Source organism: Pyxicephalus adspersus, chromosome Z (assembly GCF_032062135.1).
Source record: "Pyxicephalus adspersus chromosome Z, UCB_Pads_2.0, whole genome shotgun sequence".
Lineage (NCBI taxonomy): Eukaryota > Metazoa > Chordata > Amphibia > Anura > Pyxicephalidae > Pyxicephalus > Pyxicephalus adspersus.
Genome location: NC_092871.1, coordinates 72,590,140 through 72,612,554, shown reverse-complemented (window position 1 = coordinate 72,612,554; position 22,415 = coordinate 72,590,140). Strand labels below are relative to the sequence as shown.

At 38.6% G+C, this 22,415-nt stretch overlaps 1 protein-coding gene across 1 annotated transcript in view; it reads left to right on the top strand.

Annotated features, from left to right (window-relative positions):
- The window catches only part of SCAI (suppressor of cancer cell invasion), a 344,415-nt gene that overhangs the window by 317,103 nt on the left and 4,897 nt on the right, over positions 1–22,415 (top strand). Inside the window, exon 16 of the mRNA XM_072429918.1 lies at positions 9,478–9,578. Coding sequence (XP_072286019.1) covers positions 9,478–9,578 — 101 coding nt within the window. The remainder of the gene's footprint in view (positions 1–9,477; positions 9,579–22,415) is intronic.

Below are 22,415 nucleotides of genomic sequence, written 5' to 3'. Positions count from 1 at the left end.
AATATAAACCAAGGTATATAATTTTACCTATATTCAAAATAGGGAGGGCCTGTCAGTCAATATCTCCCTCCTTGTAATTGGTGGGAAATTCTTGTAGGAACAGATTTTCAATCATTTCAGTCATTTGATGCATTAATACTTGTACAAAACAAATGCAATAAAATTGGGGAATGAGGAATAGTAAATCTGAGCCAGGAAAAGGGTTGTAAATATTTCTCCTTGTGTTTTTAAAGTTTGGTTTGGATGAATATATGGTTATGGAGGTGCTGATATGTTTGATCTAACCAGGCTCTGACACTTTCTGCAGAGCTGATAAATGACCTTGAGAGCCTGACATGTCGTTGTTGTGTTGTGAAAGGTGTATAATTGATGGCATGTTGCTTTTTTTTTTTTAAGGAGAGCAGCTTTCAGCAGGTTGCTGGTAAAACAGTTGGTATTTTCAGTCAACATTTTTGCAGATTTTGATGGTTGTTTTGGAAGCTTTAAGTGGCACACAAATATATGTATATGCCAAGAAGGTCAGATTGGGCTCTTAATGGGCAGTTTTACAAAATAACAGAAATTACTAACAATATGGGTGCCATTGTGGTGGATCAGCGGTTGCAGTGTTGGTCTCAGGTTTGAATTTTGGCAAGTATGCTGTCTGCATGGAATTTGTGTTTTCCTCATGTTTTGGGTTTGCTTCCTCCCACATTCCAAAAACATACAGGTTAATTGGTTTTCCCCCACAATTGGCCTTCAACTACAACAATTGGGACATTAGAATGATAGCTGCTTTGAAATACGGTTAGTGACATGGATAAGGACTTGTGAAGCACTGCGTAATATGTTGGTTAATTGCTACATACACTTAGTTGAAAATACACTTGTTCTCAGTCAAGTAAAAAAAGTAAGTATAATGCTTACATTATTTTTACTAGGTGATTCTGGTTACCCATGGATGTCATGGCTGCTTAACACAGTCCCAAGGCTTTAAGCTTTTTTCTGAAGGAATTATTGCAAATAAAAATCCCAAGTTGTCAGGAACCCTTTAGTTTACATATTTACATAAATAGTCACTTTGAAAATAGAAACCAAAGAGTTCATTCCCTAGGGAAAAAATATACATACTAGAAAACCTGCATATTCTAGATTAGGGGTCCAGCAGGCTGCTTGGGCAGCTGCCGCCGGCTCGCTCACTCTACAATACTATAGCGACCATTGTTCAACAAAAATCATCCTTGCCTAAACCTTGGATAATCAGCAACTCCTTAAAGTTATACCAATACGTCAACAGATTTGATACATTTCAAATTCCCAACAGGAATTGGTTCCCTTAAGGGAACTGCAATGGTTTTAAGTAAACTTAGTATAACAGATGAAACCGAAGCCTAGTAGCAATCGAATATCATATACAGTTAAGTTCATAAATATTTGGACAGAGACAACTTTTTTCCAATTTTGGTTCTGTACATTACCACAATTTATTTTAAATGAAACAACCCAGATGCAGTTGAACTGCAGACTTTCATCTTTAATTCAGTGGGTTAAACAAAAAGATTGCATAAAAATGTTTTGTCTTTTTTTAACACAATCACTTTATTTCAGAGGCTCAAAAGTAATTGGACAATGGACTCAAAGGCTATTTAATGGGCTGGTGGGGGAAATTCCTTTGTTATGTCATTATCAATTATGCAGATAAAAGGCCTGAAGTTGATTGGCGGGGGGGGTGCTTGTATGTGGAATTTGCTGTGAACAGACAACATGCAGTCAAAGGAGCTCTCCATGCAGGTGAAACAAGCCATCCTTAAGCTGCAAAAACAGAAAAAACCCATCCAAGAAATTGTTACAAATTTAGGAATGGCAAAATCTACAGTTTGGTACATCTTGAGAAAGAAACAAAGCACTCGGCAACGCCAAAAGACCTGGACGTCCACGGAAGGCAACAGTGGGGGATTATTATTAGTATTATTATTGAACATGATTTTTATAGCGCCAACATATTACGCAGCCCTGTACATTAAATGTGGATGATCACAGAATCATTTCCATGGTAAATAGAAACTCCTTCACAACTGCCAACCAAGTGAAGAACACTCTCCAGGAAGTAGGCGTATTGATATCCAAGTCTATCAAAAAGAGAAGACTGCATTAAGGTAAATACAGAGGGTGCACTGCAAGGTGCACGCCACTCATAAGCCTCAAGAATAGAAAGGCTAGATTGGACTTTGCTAAAAAACTTCTAAAAAAGCCAGCACAATTCTAGAAAAGCATTCTTTGGACAGATGAAACCAGAATCAACCTTTACCAGAATGATGGCAAGACAAAAATACGGAGAAGGCGTGGAACAGCTCATGATCCAAAGCATACCACATCATCTGTAAAACATGGCGGAGGCAGTGTGATGGCTTGGGCATGCATGGCTGCCAGTGGCACTGGGACACTAGAGTTTATCCATGATGTGACACAGGATAGAAGCAGCCAAATGAACTCTGAGGTGTTCAGAGACATACTGTCTGCTCAAATCCAGCTAAATGCAGTAACATTGATTGGGAGGCGTTTCATATTACAGATGGACAATGACCCAAAACTTACAGCCAAAGCAACCCAGGAGTTTATTAAAGCAAAGAAGATGAATATTCTTGAATGGCCAAGTCAGTCACTTGATCTGAACCCAGTTGAGCATGCATTTTACTTGTTGAATACTAAACTTTGGACAGAAAGGCATACAAACAAACAACAACTGAAAGCCACTGCAGTAAAGGCCTGGCAGAGTATTAAAAAGTAGAAAACCCAGCATCTGGTGATATCCATGAGTTCAACACTACAGGCTGTCATTGCCAGCAAAGGGTTTTCAACTAAGTAATACAAATGAACATTTTATTTTCAGCTTTTTAATTTGTCCAATTACATTTGAGCCCCTGAAATTAAGTAATTGTATTAAAAAGGGGTTTAGTTTCTTACATTTATTCAATCTTTTGTTTAAACCCATTAAATTAAAGCTGAATATCTGCAGTTCAACTGCACCTGAGTTGTTTCATTTAAAATTAATTGTGATAATACATCTGGTAGTAAAGAACCAAAATTAGAAAAAGTTTTCTCTGTCCAAATATTTATGGACCTAACTGTATTACATCAACATTACCCTGTAAGATACTACTTTAATTAACATTTAACATTGAGTATTTATTGATCAGACATCCTCTAAATCATTATATTTGTGTATGTATTCACTGGCACGCATATCATCCAAATCAATTGGTATCCATATCCTTGGAATACTTACCTTGAAATACCACGACTAAGTGCTTAATCTCTGTCCTGAACATCTTCAATACATGTGTCTTCGAAACCCTTGAAGAAGGCCACTGGGGCGAAACCCATCGGGCATAGGACCACAATTATGTATTCAATAATAATACAAGTCATAAAGTCTGTTTATGTCCTGGTCTCCAAAGAATTGTAAGGAGCCCATCACTCACTTATTTGAATATGATCTTGTCACATTTATTATGGGATGACAAACATTATGTTTTTTGTACCATAGTTTTTTTCTATTTGCTTAATGATTACTAATTAAGGATTATAACAGCTTTTATCATACAAGTTTGCCATAAAAAGCCACCATTCTTGATTTGGTATTTAGTTTATTCAATCAGCTTGGCAACTATTAGGAGTAGTCCTTAAAAAAGTTTCCTGTGGGATATATCTCTTATCTTTTTTCAAGCTCAAATGTGAATTAGAACTTTTTTTCACACCTGGGAACACTTAATCAAAGAAAAAATACTGCTTTTTAAAAAGTGTTAAAAACATTATAAGATGTCGAATACATGTAACCGAGTAGAACCACTTCACTGAGATCTCTGAGATTTGATTTATTAAGTCAAAGATGGGAAAAAGAGTAAGTGAGGTAGGGGAGAAAAAATACTATATACTAAATTACTAAAGTATAATGGTATTCTCCTTGTTCTTGCTGAGATATCAGGTCATTTGGTCAAGCCTGACCTGAAGACCTAAAAAGACAAAATATTCTGCAGAAAACTAAAAAGTCAGCCAAAAGAACCCCTGTTCCTAACTTTCTCCATTGATCCTCTCAGGGTGGCAGTCACGTGTTTTATTACAATAACTCAATACCTAATTATTTTGGGAAACCACTGGGCCATTGTAAGAGCTCCAGTCTGAGTGCTAAAATACAAACTGTGGCCTTATCAACCACGTGAGCAAGTTCAGATAGGATCCTATGGTTTCAAAATACAATCTAGAAGATCTCATAGCCTGTGATTTTTTTGCATAACACAGTGAACTTGTGTCCCAAAGGATGAAATTAGGGGGATTCCCAAAATACTTGAAGCAGTGTGCCCAAACCATTACTGCAACCCCAGCACCTCCACAAAAAAATAATGGAACCCTATACCACTGACTGAGAAGTTTGAATTCCAGTTCTTGATAAATAGTGATCTGGTGTTACCACAACATCCATATCTCTTTCACATTTATGTATACAAGGTAGAACTGAGTCAGGGTCTGGAGAAAGCAAATCTGCATATAGTTATGACACTACCAGGCATACAGGACCCTAGCCTAAAGTTGCTTAAATATGGTTAAAGGGTAGTTAAATTTATCTGGTGGGGGAAGTGTGCAAAAAAATGTCAGAGATGTACGGTTTGCCAAAAGCCTAGGAATGCAAACACAAGATTATCCCTGATCCTAAAGGGCAAAGACGTTTAGTGTAAAAAAGAAGCCTAAAATGCACCGTATTTCACTAAATATTAGTAAACAGGAGCCATAAAGCCAAGGCAAAAAGATGGCTTACTAAGATTTTTTAATAGAAGGTCAGTCTTATAACTTTGAAGAATATATAGAGGAAAAGCCCTGATTAATGAGTATTGAGATGATGTGGCAGATTATCATAATGTCATCAACAATGGAGCTTCAGAGTATGACTTTTAAATGCTAATCCATTGTCTCTGTGGTGCATGCCTGCCCCAAATGTATTGCAGTGTAATACAGTGACATGTTCTAGAATCCTAATTACTCATGCTGTATGTTCAGGTACATTGTAGTACAATGAAGTCTGGTAGATTTGTCTGAGCTTACCCCACTAAATGGTAGAGCAGAACTTCCTGGGATACCTCTGTCAGCAGTTTCGAGCTGTTCCTTCTTGCATATGCCTTATACTGCTTGGCTTCCTCAGGGGTAAGTATAGGCTGGCAGGGTACAACTACAGGATAAAGGAATGTTTTCAAATATAAATAATAAATAAATAAATATATATATATATATATATATATATATATATATATATATATACACCATCTACTGAATATATGTGAAACAAATACAATATATTGTACCATACAAAGTAATTTCATCCTGCCATAGATGAGTTATATTGACATACCAAAATATCAAGAAGGATAATGTAACAAACTGGAATATCAAAATATAAATAGACGCCATTTGCTATAAATATATTAATGAATCAATATATCTTCATAGAAAATATATATTAGAATTACCATACTGTGTCAAATATCTTATCTCCTGTAGAATCAGGATGTCTGCATTGCAAGTTTTAACGTTTTGAATTTATTTTCTATTTTTTTTTTTTTTGTGTGGAAATTGAGCCTTTATACACTGTGAGAGAGAAAATAGTTAAAGGTTATGTAGCCCTTATATCTAGGACAGTCTGAAGAAAGGGATGCATGGGTACATCTGAGTAATATATATAATTATAATATTTATGCTACTGTACAGTTACATTACATGTTTAAATATTTTTTTATCAGATTTTTGTGTTTCCTAAAGTTTAATAAATTAAATGAATAAATTTATTAAATATCGGTGAGTTATGCCTAAGAATTATAGCCTAGAATGAAAAATAAATTTCCATGCAAAAAATTGTACCGCTTTTTGCATGGAAATTTGGACAGAATTAGACCACTAGGGGGGTTAATGAAGCAATTTGTTAGAGCTCTGGACAAGGACAGTTATTGCTTCAAATACATTTGTAGATTCATCCCTGGATTGAGTACTGAGTGGATTGAGTACTGAAAAATTAAAAGCAGAAATCCTTGATGGACCCCAGTCATGGTTGTCAAGAACTTTTTGGGTAACTATAAGACACAAAAATATGAAGAACTGGTACAAAACTTGTTCTTGAACTTAAAAAATGTGGCTGCTACTATGAGTATAAAGGTACACTATCTCCATGCCATTTGCAAAAATTTCCAGAAAACCTTGGAGATTTCAGTGAGAAACAAGGGAAGAGGTTCCATCAAAATATAAAGGTGACATCAAAATAGAAAGGTATCAGGGCAGATGGGATAGATACATGATGGCAGACTACTGCTGGAGCCTTCAACGTGATTGTCCTGATCATCAGCATACAAGGAAATCATACAAATTGAGTTTTCATTGACTTCTCTGTGATTAGTTCTGTAAATATACTGAATATAGAATATATTGAAAATAAATTTTTCAGAAATTTAATTTTGTATACCTAGGCATATCTAGTTTAATTTTGCTTTCATTTTCATGTTTCATTAGTTTTCTATGAGGTTATTATTGAGGTCATTATTTCAAAAACTAGAGCCAATCTAGCAAAACCAATACTATATTTGGAATCTGTTCATCAAACATAACCTAAAATGACTTTAATCTGTTTGGCAAGAAAATGTTTGTTGATCAGTGTTATCACCTTTTACAAAAACTGGTGAAGGATTCAGACATATATGTATAATACATTTTTTATATGTTAAGAGACAAAGGTTTTCAAGTTTATATAATGGTCTGTCAGTTCCTTGACAGTGGAAGACACTACTGTAGAATGAAAGAGAGCCACTGCACGTGCCAACTTTGTTACCTTGGACATAAAATCAAAGACTCATGTCAGAATACACGGGCAGGACCAAAGTGCATGTTCTAGGGGACTGGAAGGAAGTCCACATATAGGACAATTGGTGTGGCAGTGGAATACTTGGGATTGTTTGACTTTCAGATCAAAAGCATTTTAAGCTGTATGCACACTCCTAAAATGAACCTCCCACCAAATCTCACTAACCACAGATTTCCAATTTGGCCCAGCTGTTCTCCAATAACTCAAGGGTATTTTGATAAGATAGGTTAAGAAAAGCGGCCCATTTAGCGACAAAAGTGAATTCCCTTCACCACTAGAGTGGGTAAGAAGTGGTTAGATATCTGCGGTAGACATATGAGAGGCATCCCGCCAGGCTATGAGCGTATCCCTGAATAACATGATCTTTTTAAGGGTGGAGGGGATAGTTTTGTCACAGCCTCTGCAAAGAATGTAACAGCCCCTGCAAAGACCATGGACGTACCATCTGGGCCTCCAATGAAGTGTGTGTATACTTAGAAGTGTTTTGCCACCAATCTCTGGCATGGCGCATAAGACACACTAGGTTGTATTTCCTGATATTTGGGAAATTAGGTCCCAGCCGAGCAACAGACTGGTAAAGTTTGAATTTAGCCATGTGAGGAGACTTGCCCTGCCATAGAAAATAAGTAAAAGCAGATAGGAGCTTCTTTTCAACATTGTGTAGAAGTAAAAATGGTAAGTTTTACATAGGCTATAGAAAACGTGCAAAACAATTATTTTGAATAAATGACATCTGCCCAACAGTGATATTGGAAGGTTTTTCTATGTTGTCGATTCAGAATAAATTTTTAAAAATAATGGGGAGTAGTGTACATCATTTTTATATCAATGGACTAAGAAAATAATACTATTTTTCAGTTCGACTTTAGGGTTTAGAATAGATTAGGTGGTGTTTGTTTTAGATTAAGTTGAGTTTTCCTTTTGTCTTTTGTTTCCCTCCTCTAGCTAACATTCAGGTTTTCTCAGTTTTATTTCTTTATTTTTTACAGTTTTGCCTCCAGAGCCTGCTTAGTTTGTATTCTCACACTTCCACCTCCAAAACTGCACATTACACTTAATTAGTTTCCTCCCCATAGACATTGTACAGTGAGCCCCGATTCATAGTTTGCAGGTTCAACACTTAAAGTAAAGATTGTTTCAGCAGCAATCTCTGCTACCTCCCTGCATAAATAACTTACTTAGTGCTGTTTAGTAACTGTAAAATGTGGGTGTGGTCTGTATGTGCTAGCACACTTTGGTTTTTCCCCTAATACCGGCATTTTCTTAGTATACTATACCATCAGTAAAATGTCCAATTGCATAAAGCTCTCTATCCAATTTTTCAGAAGTAGTACATGTGCATTACTAGGGCTGTTGCCATGCAGGTGCCTCTTGTCCAAAAGGTTGTCATATCAGTGAGAGTTTTCAGTGCAGACAGGATACTGAATTTCTCTTGGAATTGTCTCTTTCAAATGGACTACTCTGCCTTCCACCAGTTTGGAAGGATTCATGTTCAGTAAAGTAAACCAATCCTGGATTGGTAACCGATTTCTGCCACCTGATCCAAATGCCAAGCAACAATTTTACCACCAACAACCATTACCCTGTCAATACACCTGCACAAGTAAACGTACGGTTGATGGCTGTGAATAAAATGAATACTGTACCAGATTCCTAATATTGGCTAAATGAACTAAATATATTGAATTTTCACCAAAAAATGAGAAAACTGGTGAAATATTTCAGTTCAAGTAAACTGTTTCAAAAGCACACGCTTTGGCAACCCAGTGGTGAACATTCCATGTATGTGCAAAAACTCCTCCATATCACAGCATAAAAGCATTAACCATATATAGACTAATAACCACTGTATGTCAAAAAAACAGTTTTGCTCAGTGTCATACCTTTACTCTCTACGTATTTCCCCCATATTTCCCTCCATACCCTCTCTACTTCTCTCCTGTACATATTGACCACTATCATCATTAGCACTCCACTGTTGTACCTAAAATCTTTTGTTTACACTCCTTTCCTGTACATACTGCACAGAATCACGCACTCCGGTACTGCAAATATTGCCTGATCATACTCCCCGTACTCTCTTTTTGCAAGTTATTTTTCTTGTTCGTACCAATCTTCTACACATGCTGCCCACTGCCAAATCCCCTGTACTTCTCTTATGTACATACTGTCCACTGTCGAACCCCTGCACACTTCACCTGCACATACATTAGTTTAAAAATTTCTCATACTATTTCAGGTGCAATTTATAGCCAACTTAGTTTTGAAACATACATGTATTCTCATTATTGTTTTAATTTATTTTATACATCTTGTACTGATGAAAAGATAGATTACATTGTGTGGCAGGAGGGGCGCATAAATGCAAATCTAAACCTGGAAGTGTCAAATACCTATAAATACCTTGGCCAGGTATTAGCAGTGTGGTGGTTTGCCAAACAGTTAAGTATATCACATCTTCTTTTACAGAATGTGAAAGGGTCACTTTAAATTCTGTTTAATTCCAAAAAAACAAAAACATAATAGACCTTGTATAGAGAAATGATTATGTTATGTGTACTAGGGAGGATTAAAGTTTCAGCCTACATTCTTTCTTACAGATCAGGCTTTCCTACAGTTTTTTGGGGACGAATTCCTGCGCTTACTCCTTACGAGATTCATATTTTGTTCAGCAACTCTTAGAATGCATAAAAGTTTTAAGGTAAGTAGTTTGAAACATTGTGTGTATATAGTAATGCTATATGTTTTAATGCTATGTTCTCAAAAATGTAGGGTAAGCATGAGGTTTAACCTGAAGCTGAGGCCACTTCTTTAGACCTGTGAGTGTTAAAACCACAACCAAGCCCTTTTTTAGGGCCTAACCTACGATCTCTTTAAAAGAAACTAAGGTTTGGACTACAGATCTAACTTTTGCTATCTATTGTTAAGTGAACCCTTTTAGTAGCATGAATGAAGTTTGCTACTGCAACAGCTCTTCTTCTTACTTCTCATAGAAACCATGCAGAACTTGTTTAATTTTTCTTATGTTAAACCAGACCATTTACCTACAGCCAACATCCTGCTGCTTCACTTAAATCTTCTTTCAGTCTTACTAGCTCTTATGTTTATGTAGGCATGATGTGTGTATTTGTAGGGTGGATATGTCATTAACAAAGTGACAAGTCCAAACCTGTTTTCTCTAAAGATTAAGTGCAATTTGTTTATATTGCTTTCAATAGTTATATAGCTTTCAGTATAGTCGCCTACACATACCACACCTTTCTTTTTCAGCATGAACCTGTGCCTAAATGTGTTCTGTATGCATATGAAACATTTAAATATAATTAAAGATACCACCTGGTATTTAATCAAACTGAAAAAGAACTTTTTGCCAATGGTATTAATTGAGTCATATGGCTGGTACTCTTCTCTATGGGACAGTTTATTCTGTAATAATTTTGACATTATATTATATAGACAGATATCCAGATGTTTTACATAGTAAACATTTGGTAAGTGCTATGAGATTTTTAGGCATCACAACTAAGTGTGTATATAATGTTTTTGCTGTTTTTTTTTAAAGCGGTGGTGGTCAGTAATTGGTATTCAGTGTTAAATACCCACCCCCATAAACGCCTTCCCATTTTGGTTTATTTAAATGGCAAAAACAGTATACAGTATTTTGTAAAAAACCTAAAGATTGTTTTCATCTCACTATCTATCACTGGCTGAGTAATAGATGGTATGTAGTAATAGATGGTATGTGTGACACCAGTGAGAATATATTTTGTGTTGGTGTTTGCTTGGTGTACTAATTAAACATTTGGAGGGTAGAGATTATTTTGTTTGCCATGTTTCTACCTTCTGTCAATTTTTTGTATGAGTATTGTAAAAAGAACATATTGTAACTTCTAGGGATAAGCGAGAATGTCTCTGACATTCTCACAAAAATTTCCTTGAACTTCTGATGGGTCCACGAAATTTCGGCGAACCGATTTCGCTGACCCATCGGAAGATCAAAGAAATCATTACAGGAGGATTCCTGCAAGCCCTCATTTGACCTCTAGTGCCCGGGGTTCGCACACAGGAAGATTCCCACAGCCGCATTTGGGAATACAGCCGCCGTACTCCTCCTGTCAGTGTGAGTACCACGGCTGTGCTCATCAATGAATGCAGTCCTGGGAATTATCACAGGGTTATTCCCACGGCTGCATTTATTCATGATGAGCACAGTCACAGTACTCCTGTGTTCTTGGATAGAGAATCTCTATCCAAGAACACATATTCTACAGGGCTGCAAGAGCAATCAGGGGAGTGGAGCTGTCAGCTCTGCTCCCCTAATTGCTCTTGCAGGTCCCAAACAATTTGATTTTTTAATTTACACAGGCTGTTCTCGCTTACATGTTCGGTAAGCGAGAACGGCCTGATTGGCCACGAGATCGAATTTTTAAATCTCGCTCCCTCATCCCTAGTAATTTTCACCAAGATTTTGAATGTATTAAACCTTTTGCAATTTTTGTAAGCAGATTTCTTTTAAATGTGGTTAGTGTTGTAAAAAGTAGTGTGGAAAAGAATGTTTAGGCATCAGTAGATAAAACAAAAATGCATATTTTGGAAGATCAAATTTATTTCTTATTCTATAATTTAATATCCCATTAAAGGAGCAACCAAATTGAAAATAACTTTACTTTGTTTGAGACATGTTTCCATGAATATCTTGTCCCAGGTATTTAAACAGGGAAAGAGCCCATTACAAAAGAATTTGTAATTCATAACTGTTTTATAAATATAACAATTTTTTTTATATTTGTAACATTTTTTTCCAAGAGACAGGCATCATCAGATCCTCAAACAATACAAAAAGCTAAAATAAGGCTTGAAAGTAGGAACAGGGAGTGTTTCCCATAGATAGGTATAATTGGTGTTTCCAAACCCAATATACTATTGCAACAAATGAAAAAGTTAGACACAAAGAAGGTTTTTTTGACATAAGAAGGTGTACATAGTTTACTGTCTTTGTAGTAAACTGATACTAGTAAACAAAACAATGTTCATGCAGTCATATAACCTTGGACATTCAAGCAACTAGTACTTTTCTACACATGAAGTAGGGGTCCAATAGTCCAATAGGTACCCCACGTAGTCCAGCATGTTTTTAGTTTATAATCATAGTTCACATACGTGGGACCGGATGTTACCTGATGCTTTTCACCTACTCTAGGCTTCCTCAAAACTCAAAATAACTAAAATAACTGAAAAATACATATTGTTATTACAAGCATAGTTGTAACATTGCATTTTGTACATAATGTAATGAAGATATTGCCTCGTTACTTGGAGATATCTTCACTGTATTATGTACTGCTTTAACAACTGTTATTTTGTAGTTACTAGGCAAAATTTTTCTTTCATTATGTACAAAATTATTTAATGTTACAACTATTAAGGTGCTTGTAGTGACAATATGTATTTTTCAGTTACTTTTACATATGTGTTTACTGCTTTAACAACTGTTATTTTGTGATGATAATATAACTAGTACCCTCCTGCTACTACCCCAGAGGAATCCTAGAATTACATATTTTTGATTGTCTACTTGTAACTCTTTACTACAATGACAGTAAACTATATACAGCCTTACTTGCCAAAAAACCCTTTTACATTTCTTTCAATACAAAAAGCTATTTAAAACAAACATATTAGACTCCCAATGGGAAAATGTTTGTATTATTGTCTGTAGGTGCTCAATAAGCACAAGAATTTACTTTCATGGAACAGTAAGCCAAAAATTAAGTACAGTCAACAAAGAACAAACATATACATCACATTTTAGCAAGAAGTTGAGGTCACAATGACATAAAAAAGCTGCAATAACTAGCATCATTAGCATCCAACAACCATTAGCATCCCACAAAAGGCTCCAATTATGGTGGCAAAAACACAGGTGTGTGAGTAAGATGGCATTCTGAAGTGGCATACTGCCAGCCTTGGCAATTAGTAGGGGAAGCAGGGAGGGGTCAAGAGGGGTCTGCAGATACATAAGTGTATCATAATGAGAGGGGGAGGAGAGAGAGTGACAGGGAAGACAAAAGCAGGAGTAGGATGGGATAGGTGAGTGTCTGTGCCTGAAGACTGTAAAGTTTCTTTAATAGAAAAACTGCCATGGGTCCGGCGTCACAGCTGGACAGCCATGGAGTTGTGGAGATCTAGGTGCCAAAGGGTAATCAAGGGTTCCCAAACCTCCAGAAATTTGTCATGCGTGTCCATCAGAACACTAGTTAGATCTTCATTAACCATGAAGTTATCTAGCCTGAATTCAACCTCCCTGTTGGCCACACGGTCAGTTCTCTAAGCTCTGGTGATCGTCTGTTGTGCCGCTAAATTCACAAAGGCTGGCAGTTTCCTGGAGGGCCGAGGAAGCTTCAGGTCAGGAAAGTGCAGGAGAATGTACTAGGGGTCAGGAATTACTGTCTGATTTAACAATGTTCTTAGCAAGGTATGTACTGAGTCCCAGAAGCTAGTAAGCTTCAGACAAGTCCACCAGATGTGGTACATGCCTCCAGCTCTATCACATCTACAAAAGCATCGGCCCAATGAACCAGGATCAATATGAGCCATGCAGGAAAGTGTCAGATACCAGCGAAGTAGGACCTTGTATGCAGATTCTTGAGCGCATAGATCAATGTAGCATGAAGACACCATATTCCATATATCCTCCCAATCCTCCTCAGGCCGAGAGCACCCAAGATTGACCTCCCGTCTGTTCACATAAGGCTGAGACCTGGGAGAAGGGAGAGCAATGAAACAACAATATAGAAAGGAAATGAGACCTGGGGCTAGTGAATCATGGAGACAGACTCTTTCAAAGAGGGAAGAGTCAGAGGGCACCGCACCTGAACAGTTGGGGCTATCCAGTGGTGTAGTTGTAGGTACCCCCAGTATCCCCTAGGGGGAATTTCATATGCCGAATGCATCTTTTCCATGTTCTCACCCCCAAAAGACCTAGTAAACCACCTAGATAGTAAACCACCTTTAGACCCTTCCAACACCCAAATGTGTATGGATTCATATTCTCATAGATGGAGGGATTTGGAGCATTGCAATGGATCAACCCACAAAAGGGCCTCCACTGGAAAAAAGCCGCAGTTAAAGGCCTTTAGAGAAACCAACACGGGGGAACGCCCAGCCCCGCTGAATGTCTATGTGTGTATAAGGTCTGCTGGGGGACCCTGGGTTTCACTTGATGCCAAAAAAAGGGTTGACCTTACGTTGTAGAGTGCAAAGTACTTGGGCTGGAACTGCCACCGGAACGGTCCAAAAATAAAACAGAATCTTCGGGAGCCAGAAGCGTACTAAGGCTTTCTAATACTATAAGACCAGTACTATAAGCCTGTGCAGATGGCAACTCTACACTTCATGTATGAGAACCGCTCTTACTCCATTGCCAGTCTTATGGAGGCTCGTGTAATTTTCCAGCAGCTTCATTTGCCATTACCACGTGGATCCGCACTGGAATCCTCCTCACCTCCCCTGCAGCCGAGGGATCTGAAACCGGTGTGGTCAACTAATAATTGCAAGAGAAAGCAAACCTAAGCAACATCTTTTCCACCAGCGAAAAGAAGAGGGGGGATGGGTAGGGGTAGGAGGTGCTAAAGGCAGTTTAGCAGTAACAGCTGTCCTGCTTCCAACATGCCGGTATACATTCCTTTGCTGCATTAAGTAAATGGCACAGCAGCGGGTGTTTGTAACCTTTCTTAGTCAAGTTGGACACATGAAAAAGCCCTAGTTCACCTCTACCAGAAATATTTTGCAAGTAATATCTGCCATACTTGCTTATAATTTATTTCCTGATGTTTATTGCTAATTGCTGCCTTATGACCAAAGTTTAGTACTTATCTTTTTGTTCCTCTATGTCAGTTGTATCATTGTTGTTCAGTGTGAGTAATTCCTTTTCCATTTGTAATCATGTGATAGGGACCCATTGACCATCCGCCAGAAAGTGCACAGCTCTGTATAACCCTTTGGCTTGCCATAGTGTAAAAACTGGGTCTGTTTGCCCAGAGGGAAAGGCTTGGTGTTCTAGGACTGGTAATAATGGGGAGGGATAGAGAAATTCTGTGATGTGAAGTTCTTTAATACGATCTCCAACATCCTATCAAGGGATGCTTTAGCATCGTGTTTGTACAGGATGTTGGTGCCCAAGCCAAAGTGTCTATAAGAATTAGAAAAACTTTGTCCTCCATTTGCACCCAGAGTTTCATTTTCTTATTGGTGCACCAGTCTATTAGGCGGGCTAAATGCACTGCCCGATGGTACAAAAGTGGATCAGGGAAGGCCAAGAGCCCATCTTTCTTGGGGAACCAGAATGTTTTTACGCTTATCTGTGGAGTACCAGGGTACCAAACAAACTGGAGGAACTCTGACCCAAACTTCATCAAAACTGACATAGGAATTCTCACTGGGAGTGACTGCAGAAAATACAACAATCATGGCATGATGTTCATTTTTAAAATATTACATCTCCCGAACAATGTAAATGTCATTTGTTGCCATTTAATAAGGCCTTTTCAAATTGTATTGAGCAGGGGAATGAAGTTAGGCTCCACTACCTGCATTAAATTGGAAGGTATATGTCCCTAAATATTTAGGAGATGAGGTTGCCCAATTAAATGGAAAATTAGGGGTTAAAGCACATTGAACAGCCTTTGGCAAGGTGATGTTGAGAGCCTCCAGCTTCTGCATATTTATCTTATAATTAGGCAGCTCTGAAGTTCTAACAATAGATTTGGGAGTGTTGTAACTGGAGATGATATATAAAACAGCAAATCACCAGCGTAGGCTGCAGTTTTGTGTTCTATGTTGCCTATTTAAACTCCCTTGATATTCACATTAGCCCTGACACATGTAAGCATGGGTTCCAATGAAATTATAAACAGCAAAGGTGATAATGGGCAACTGTCTCATTCTGATAATAATAGGAAATGATCTGGACAGCTCACCATTTACTTGCAGGTAAGACCAGTCGACTCGATCAAACGCCTTCTCCACATCCGTGTAGAGGAGCATAAAGTGATTTTTATGGGAATGTACATAATCAATGACATTCAAAGTATGGGTAGTGTTATCCCGCGCTTCTCTAAAAGGCAAGAAACCACATTGATCAGGATGAATTAAGTCGGAAAAAATTGGTGTTAGTCTCTGAGCTGTTATGCTTGCAAAATGTTTTAGATCGCAATTCAATAACAAAATGGTTCTAAATCTTGAGAAGGACTGTGGGTCCTTATCCGGTTTGAGTAGGACAGTGATATGGGCTGCAAGTGTGTGTCTTGTGTGTAGATGGCCGTGAGGTATGGCATTATAGGTGTCTACTAAATGATAGCCTATAACATGTAGGTATTTCCTATAGTATTGGATTGTCAGGCCATCCGACCCAGGTTCCTTATCAGACGCAGCACAGGAAACCGCCTTTTTTAGTTCCAGAACTGTAATTGGTTTGTCTAGAACCTCCATATTAGACCTAATATTTGGTATGTACATGGATGCTGTTTTTGTACAAATAGCCCTGGCTAGTGGCTTACCACAGTGATTGGCATGCTCATAAAAAAGCATACATTTGGGTTTGAGCCTTGGCCTGAAACATAGAATTAGTTTGGTTTTGATTTAGTGTCAGGAGAATGATGTTTTTTATGTTGTATTTCAAGTAGGTGTAGTTCTGCAAGCAAAGCATTCAAATGCTGTTGTTTAAGTTTTTTAGTCCACTACCTTCCCCTATGAAGAGACCATGTACAGAGCACTTGTGTGTTTCCCAAACATGGAAAGGATTAGCAGTGGAGCCAGTATTGAGGTAAAAAAATTCTTTCAAATCTGTCTCTATTTTGTGAGTGACTTGTAAGTCTTCAAGTGGTGTCTCATTGAGTCCCCAGTAGGCACACTTAGTGTTTGTGGATGTTGCAGCCACTGTTAAGGTCACCGGCACATGATCAGTAAATTAAATTGATATTAACTGAGAGTATATTATAAACAGGATGATGTGGTGGCCCACAAGGAAATAATCAATCCATGAATAAGTTTTATGTACTTTTGAGTAGTACATCCTGATTCGGGTTCAATGTCATGGTAAAATCTCCTCCAACGATGATTTTGCAGGAGCAAAGCGCCCCTGCCGTATCTAGTATGTGTTTCAGTACAGACAGCTGATTTGTATTTGGTAAGTATATATCAACAGATGTGAATATTTTTAAATCTATGGTACCTTGAACAATAAGGTACCTACCCTCTGGATCCGTACTTACTGTAGACCACAGCAGGGATTTTTTCAGGATAATACTTACCCCCTGGACTTTGAGTCCTGAGAAAGTACAATGATAAGCTGTTTAAAATTGTTTATCTTGCAATGTGAGTATTATGTCATGCCTGAACTAGGTCTCCTGCAAAAATGCAATATCCCACTTTAGCCTATTTAATTCTCTCAGTACTATGAAATGCTTGGTGGAAGAATTTAGCCCCTTAACATTGATGGAGGTGATTCTGATCGACATATTGATTGGTGTGAGTGGTAAAGATAATATTATTCTGCCCAATAAGTAAGAGACTGGGATGATGGGAAGATGTGTGGTAGAGAGGGAAGAAAAAAAAAGAAAGGAGGTAAGAACATAAAGGCGGGGTCTAACTCTAAGTAGAGCCCTATTACAGAAAAGACCACTAACCCCCTGTCGAGGTAGCGTAACCTAATTGGGAAGTGCACAGGTAATGAGTCACGCCCACAGTCCTGGTCATAACATTCATTGTAAACACTATGTGGGTCAATCATTTGTAACAGAATCAGAGGTAAGTGTCCCCAAACATATGTTACGACATCCTTCAACTGTAACTAGAGAGTAAGAATAAAGTAACTCCCTTTGTTGTAATCTAAAACTCCTATGTAAAGGGAAGTGCATAACAGTTTAAATTCCGTGCCCCATCAATGTAAAGCAAAGAAAGCTATAACAACCAAAAATATCTACAAAGTAACTGCATGAGTTACCCAACAACTATGTATTCTACTGGTAAAGTAGAAAATCACCCTGCATTATGCATATAGTGCCATTGACCATAATACTTGCCAGTAACATCGTACTCTAGCAGGGTTACATGTATGTGACTCACAAATGTCCACTGCTGCTAGTGAGCTCCAAGGTAGCGACACTACATGGATGAAAATGCTACACACGTCCTATACTTTGTCAAAATGGGCAAAAGTGATCATTTTATCCTTGACTGCAAGAGTTGCCCCGTGACAGTGATTAAACCCCTTACACATAGCATATATCATATCACACCTATATGATTATAAAACTTGCCCTTAGTTGTCTAATCTAGCTCAAAATGTAAGAAAGCAAGTTATTAGCTAGATAATATTGCTAGAATTCTATACAGTGTCCAGAGTCAGTGTATCTTGTGATAGTCTTACATGAATTCCAGGTCCCATGCCGAGTATCAGTATGGCAGCATCTCCTAAGGAAGGATCAACGATAGTTAGTACATCTAGATGTTGAGCATAAACATATAAAAGGTATCCATAAAAATATGATAACGATGAGTAACAAAAGTATGACCTTAGTTAGCACGTAAGGTAAGTATTCAAATGAGGTGGTATCCACATCAAAACGGCAACCAAAATCAAGAAAAGGCGATATCCCAAATCAACTGGAAACAGCCGTTTAAGATCCTGGTGACTCCGTTATTAGGAGTTGCTAGCACAGGTGGTCCCATAACCTTTGCCATGGGATTCCCCCCATTTCTCCTGTAGTCTGCAGTCAGTCCGGAATATCATTAGGATCCGCCTCCCAGGAAAGTAAAAATGTCCGGCAGTTGAGAATGGTTATAGAGTGTAAAGGTGGAGTTATTTCTAGTCACCACTAGGTAAAAAGGGTGGGCCCCAACGGTATGTGTCCCCTTGTGTTGAAATAATATCCAGTAATGGGCGCAGGATCAACCGCATATGTAGAGTTAGACAGATCTGGAAACAACTGAACAAAATCGATCGTCCCTTTCAGCCATGCTTTGCTCAATATTAATTCCTTCAAATTGTAGTGGTGTACCATGCATAAGACATCCCTTGGGAAGTCTGCTTTGGATCCTCTGCGCAAGCCAATGTTATATACTAGATCTAACTCAATATCTTCTGTCACATCTCTGTCCAGAATCATATTTAATATGGCCACATTTGTATCCAGTATGCCTCTTAGCCTCACATTATTACAGTGTCCCTGGTTTTCCTGATCATCTGCTTTCAGAGAAATAAATGTTAAGATTTTCTGTTGGAGTAAGATTTCTCCAGGGCTCTAATTCTGGCTTCAAACTGTGAGGAAGAGGCTTCTAATTTGGTTACCTTAGTGTCCACCGCGGCAAGAAGTTGGTGAAAGGCCACTAGTTCCTTCCTTAGGGATCCCTCTATGTGCACTGCTAATGTATCCATACCATGTATTGTAGCAGGACTTGCAGATCTGGAGGCAGTTGTCCTGAAAAACACAGCTTACCCCACCATCATCAAGCCATGCCCCCTCCTTACTTTCTGAACCTGGTACACTGGGTATTGTTTTTTACACTGTTCCTCTCACACAATGTGCCTCTAAGGAGACTCTACTAATATACCTATATCTGGCCTTAAGGTCCTCTCACACGTGTGCCCTCCAGGGTCCCATGCCTCCTCTAATGTGCCCCTACTATTGTACACATGTCTGGCCTTAAGGTCCTCTCACACAATGTGTATAGCTTCAACTCACCCCAGAAGTGTACTAAGGCTTTCTATTATTCTATTAAGACCAGTGGCCAGGCAGCCTGTGCAAAATTAGATGTTTTCTTCCAAGGCTTCCAATATCAGATCTATCAATGGGTTTATTGGTAGACAACAAAGTCACTAATCTAGTGATGCTAACCGAAAAAGAAAATCGAGAGCTGCCTAATGGGGAAGAGCTGGGGGGAGGAATTCACATTATACATATGTTTAAACTTGGTAGTCAATGACATTAGGAACCGTAGTCAACATTTTTAGCAAGAGTTTACCTCTAAGGAGGGATCACACCAAGGAATTACTTAGGAGGAGAACCTATAAAAAAGAAAAAATAAGTCATCCTGGATCCTGTGAGTTCCCCCATACTGGTGGAGAAGATAGTTACATAGTAGTTCAGGTTGAAAAAAGACACAAGATTAGTAGACCACACGAGTTTCAGATCCCACTGCTGCAGGGGAGGTGAGGAGGATTCCGGTGCGGATCCACGTGGTAATGGCAAACAAAGCTGCTGGAAAATGTAACGACCCTCCACAGGATTGGCAATGGAGTAAGAGCAGTTCTAGTACGTGAAGTGTAGAGTAAAGGAGAAGCCCCATCTGTATCTGGTATGTTGCTCCAAAAAGATTAGCAAGAATGGTCGCATGGTGTGGCGCTTCTGAAGTGTGGCCGGCCAAAGATCATTGTAGACCTGATCTTGGAAGGAAATATCTAATTTTGCACGGGCTGCTTGCAAAATAGTCTTCATAGTGCAGAGGAACATGAGTCTGAGGATCACATCCTGGGGCCTGCCTGGTCACTTGGGGCGAAGTGCACGATGGTTTCAATCAAATTTCAGCCTGTCGATTGGAATCGATGGGGCGAGCTCTTGCAGTATTGCCGTTACTGTGAATTGTAGATATTTACCATCTCCAGGATACCCTGGATCCGAAGGTGGCCTCTGGATGCCCTATTTTCTGCGTCTTCCAGCTAAAGACGTGTCGCATCTACGTCCTCGCGGGTCCTGGTAACTTGAACCTCATGCAAATTCACAAACGAAGCAATAATATCAGGTACGGTGCTCCAGATCATCCGTCCATGTGCCCAGCTCTCTGACCTCTTTGGTGAGATGTATAGTGAGTTTGTCCGTCGCTGCAGTGAAGTCACGTTGAAGCATTATGTTGCATACAAACAGTTGAACTAGTTGAGCTGCTTTGGCATAATACTGAAGGTGAGGAACCCCCCAGGCTCCCCTGAGATCAGGGTGCGTAGAGGGTAGCTTTTTGTAATCTACTTTTTCTCCTTCCGCATATAAACTGCTGCAAAAATGTTTGTAGATGATTGATAATTTGGTTTGGTATCGGTAAGGTACAGAACAAATATAGTATTCTAGGTGTAGCCATATTATTCTAGTGGCTTTACGTCCAAACCATGAGGGAGGTGATCTACCCCATCTTTACAGATCCAATAGAATTTTCTTAAATAATGGATCATAATTAGCCTGGTTTAACCTCCTTGTCGGCCTAATTATGTCAGTATTTTTATGCCAAAAGCGGTAAATTGTTTTGCATGGAAATTTATTTTACATTGTAGGCCTATAATTCTTAGGCATAACTCCCCAAAATATGTCCAATATTCATTAAATTTAATAATAAACTTTAAAAAAAAAATCTGTTAAAACAAGGGTGCATAAAAATACTAAAACCTATAACATAACTGTAAAGTAGCATATATATTATATATATACTGATTTCTTTGTATTGGATTCAATGCAGTTATTTTGTATTGAATCCAATACAAAATGTTTTGAATTTCCCACCGCGCCTCCCTCACACGTCACCGGGAACTCCCGAGGAACGTCAGTTCACTCGACGGCTGAAGATTGGAAGAGGAGGATGCAGCCTGAGGATAGGATCTGACAGGCAGGACGCTGATGGGACCAGGTAAGTGTTTTTTTTTTTTTTTACTGTTTTTTGCTACCCCGTGTGGCTAGGGGTTACCGCTTTCAGCATGTTTTTTTAGTAGACAACAGCAGAAAGACAGACAGAATGGACTTCAAAAGAGGTAAAAATGAGAGAGGGCGGGGTAGGAAGGACTCTGTATGTACAGTAAGGGGAGCGAATGAGACCCACGCCACCACCTACTCTGTTGCCAGGGTAGGGGTATGTGTGAAGTGTCTGAGGAGGAAACCCAAGTTTCAGTGACAGCCAGGAAGTTTAGAGATTTAGAGAGGAGATAGTTGTGGATAGAAGTTAGTTTATTATGGACAGATCTGGCATACCATAGACCACCAGAGAAAGGAGGTAGGAATGGGTAGTGTGAATGGGAATGAGATTAGGTGGAGGGAGTATCTTGCTGAAAGGGTAGGGAAGAGAGAGCCTGTGGGGAGGGGGAGGATCAGGGTTGGAATTTTAAACTATTCTAATCTAAACTGTTGATCTAAGATTATCTTTTGTGTGGTCATTGTTTGGTCAATAAAAAAGACATTGTCACCAAATGCTGCTGTTTTGAAACTGGTAAAGACAATTTAGGTACCCATAACATTATGAGCAGAAGTAGGGATACTGGACAACTCTGTCTAGTTCCTCTAAATGTAATTTTCCTAAAAAAGCTGAATTATTAAAGATCTGTCAAATAAGGAGAGATTGGGTCTTATTAAATACAACATGAGACTGAAGAAGTACTTGATATGCCAGTATGTCATGTAAATGGACCAGAGAATTATATCAAAAGTTATCTCAGCTTTCAAGATAACAAGCACATGATTACTGTTAGTTGGTAATGTGGCAGCAGCTGAGCCTTTTACTACAG